This window comes from Syzygium oleosum, unplaced genomic scaffold, assembly GCF_021117445.2.
Source record: "Syzygium oleosum isolate NSW1041296 unplaced genomic scaffold, Sole_v2.1 Sole_v2.62, whole genome shotgun sequence".
Classification (NCBI taxonomy): Eukaryota; Viridiplantae; Streptophyta; class Magnoliopsida; order Myrtales; family Myrtaceae; genus Syzygium; species Syzygium oleosum.
The window spans coordinates 850,219-851,098 of record NW_026607546.1 but is presented as its reverse complement, the minus strand read 5'-3'; the positions used below and the strand labels follow the sequence as shown (position 1 = coordinate 851,098).

At 41.8% G+C, this 880-nt stretch overlaps 1 protein-coding gene across 1 annotated transcript; it reads right to left on the bottom strand.

The window, feature by feature from the left end:
• Positions 1 to 37: 37 nt before the first annotated feature.
• On the bottom strand, positions 38 to 549 carry LOC130137146 (putative disease resistance protein RGA1; the record flags this gene model as incomplete). The annotated part of the gene is made up of 1 exon (XM_056307910.1): positions 38 to 549. A coding segment is annotated over exon 1 (512 nt), but the record flags the coding sequence as incomplete, so codon positions are not given.
• Positions 550 to 880: the final 331 nt, after the last annotated feature.

The window sequence follows — 880 nt, the reverse complement described above, 5'->3', positions numbered from 1 at the left end:
GATATAGTCTTTCGGAAACAATGAGCAATATGCAAACAATGTTTCAAGCATGACTGGAGCACTATCGTAACTGAAATTGAGGACTTGTATAATTCCATCATCAACCTCATCAATTTCTGGTATTTCTGGAAATTCGTGCACTTTGTAACGGAACCATTCATCTTTCTTTGCCGTACAAAAGGCCTCCAATAGTTCTAATGGCAAGGGGAACCCTGTGCATTTTTTAACTATATCTCGACCTATCTCCTCCAGTGCTGGGTCTACCCCATCTCCAAAAGCCATTTTCCTGAATAAGTTCCACGACTCATTTTCAGCTAGGCCACGTAGAACATGAATAACTGATTTCTCATCCATGACCTTTGCAACTTTGTGGCTGCGAGTGGTTACAAGTATCTTGCTTCCCGGTAAACCACCCTCAAGCCATTCTCCAAGCTCGAACCATTTATGCCGAACTTCATTCCACAAGTCATCCAAAACAAGCAAGTATTTCCCCAGATAGAGTCTCACAAAGAAGACTCGGCAACTGGTCTTCAGGCTTATTCTCAACATCTTCTGATAACTTTTTCATCTCATCATCATGTCCTCGACAGTCACTTTGCAGATTTAAGAATTTCTTTGAAAATCAGACCACATCAAAGACATCAGATACACAAACCCACATCTTAAGCCCGAAATGTCCTTTTACCTCCCATCGTTGTATACTAGTCGTGCAAGTGCGGTTTTTCCAAGACCTCCTTTACCGACGATGGAAACCACGGACACAGTGTTGCTAGAGGAGGAAGTAAACAAAAGTTGTTTGATCTTTTTCTTTGTCCTCTTCCTCACCAATTATTTTAGTGTCAGGTGCGAGAAATTCAGGCTTCTTTTCGTCTTCCGGTGA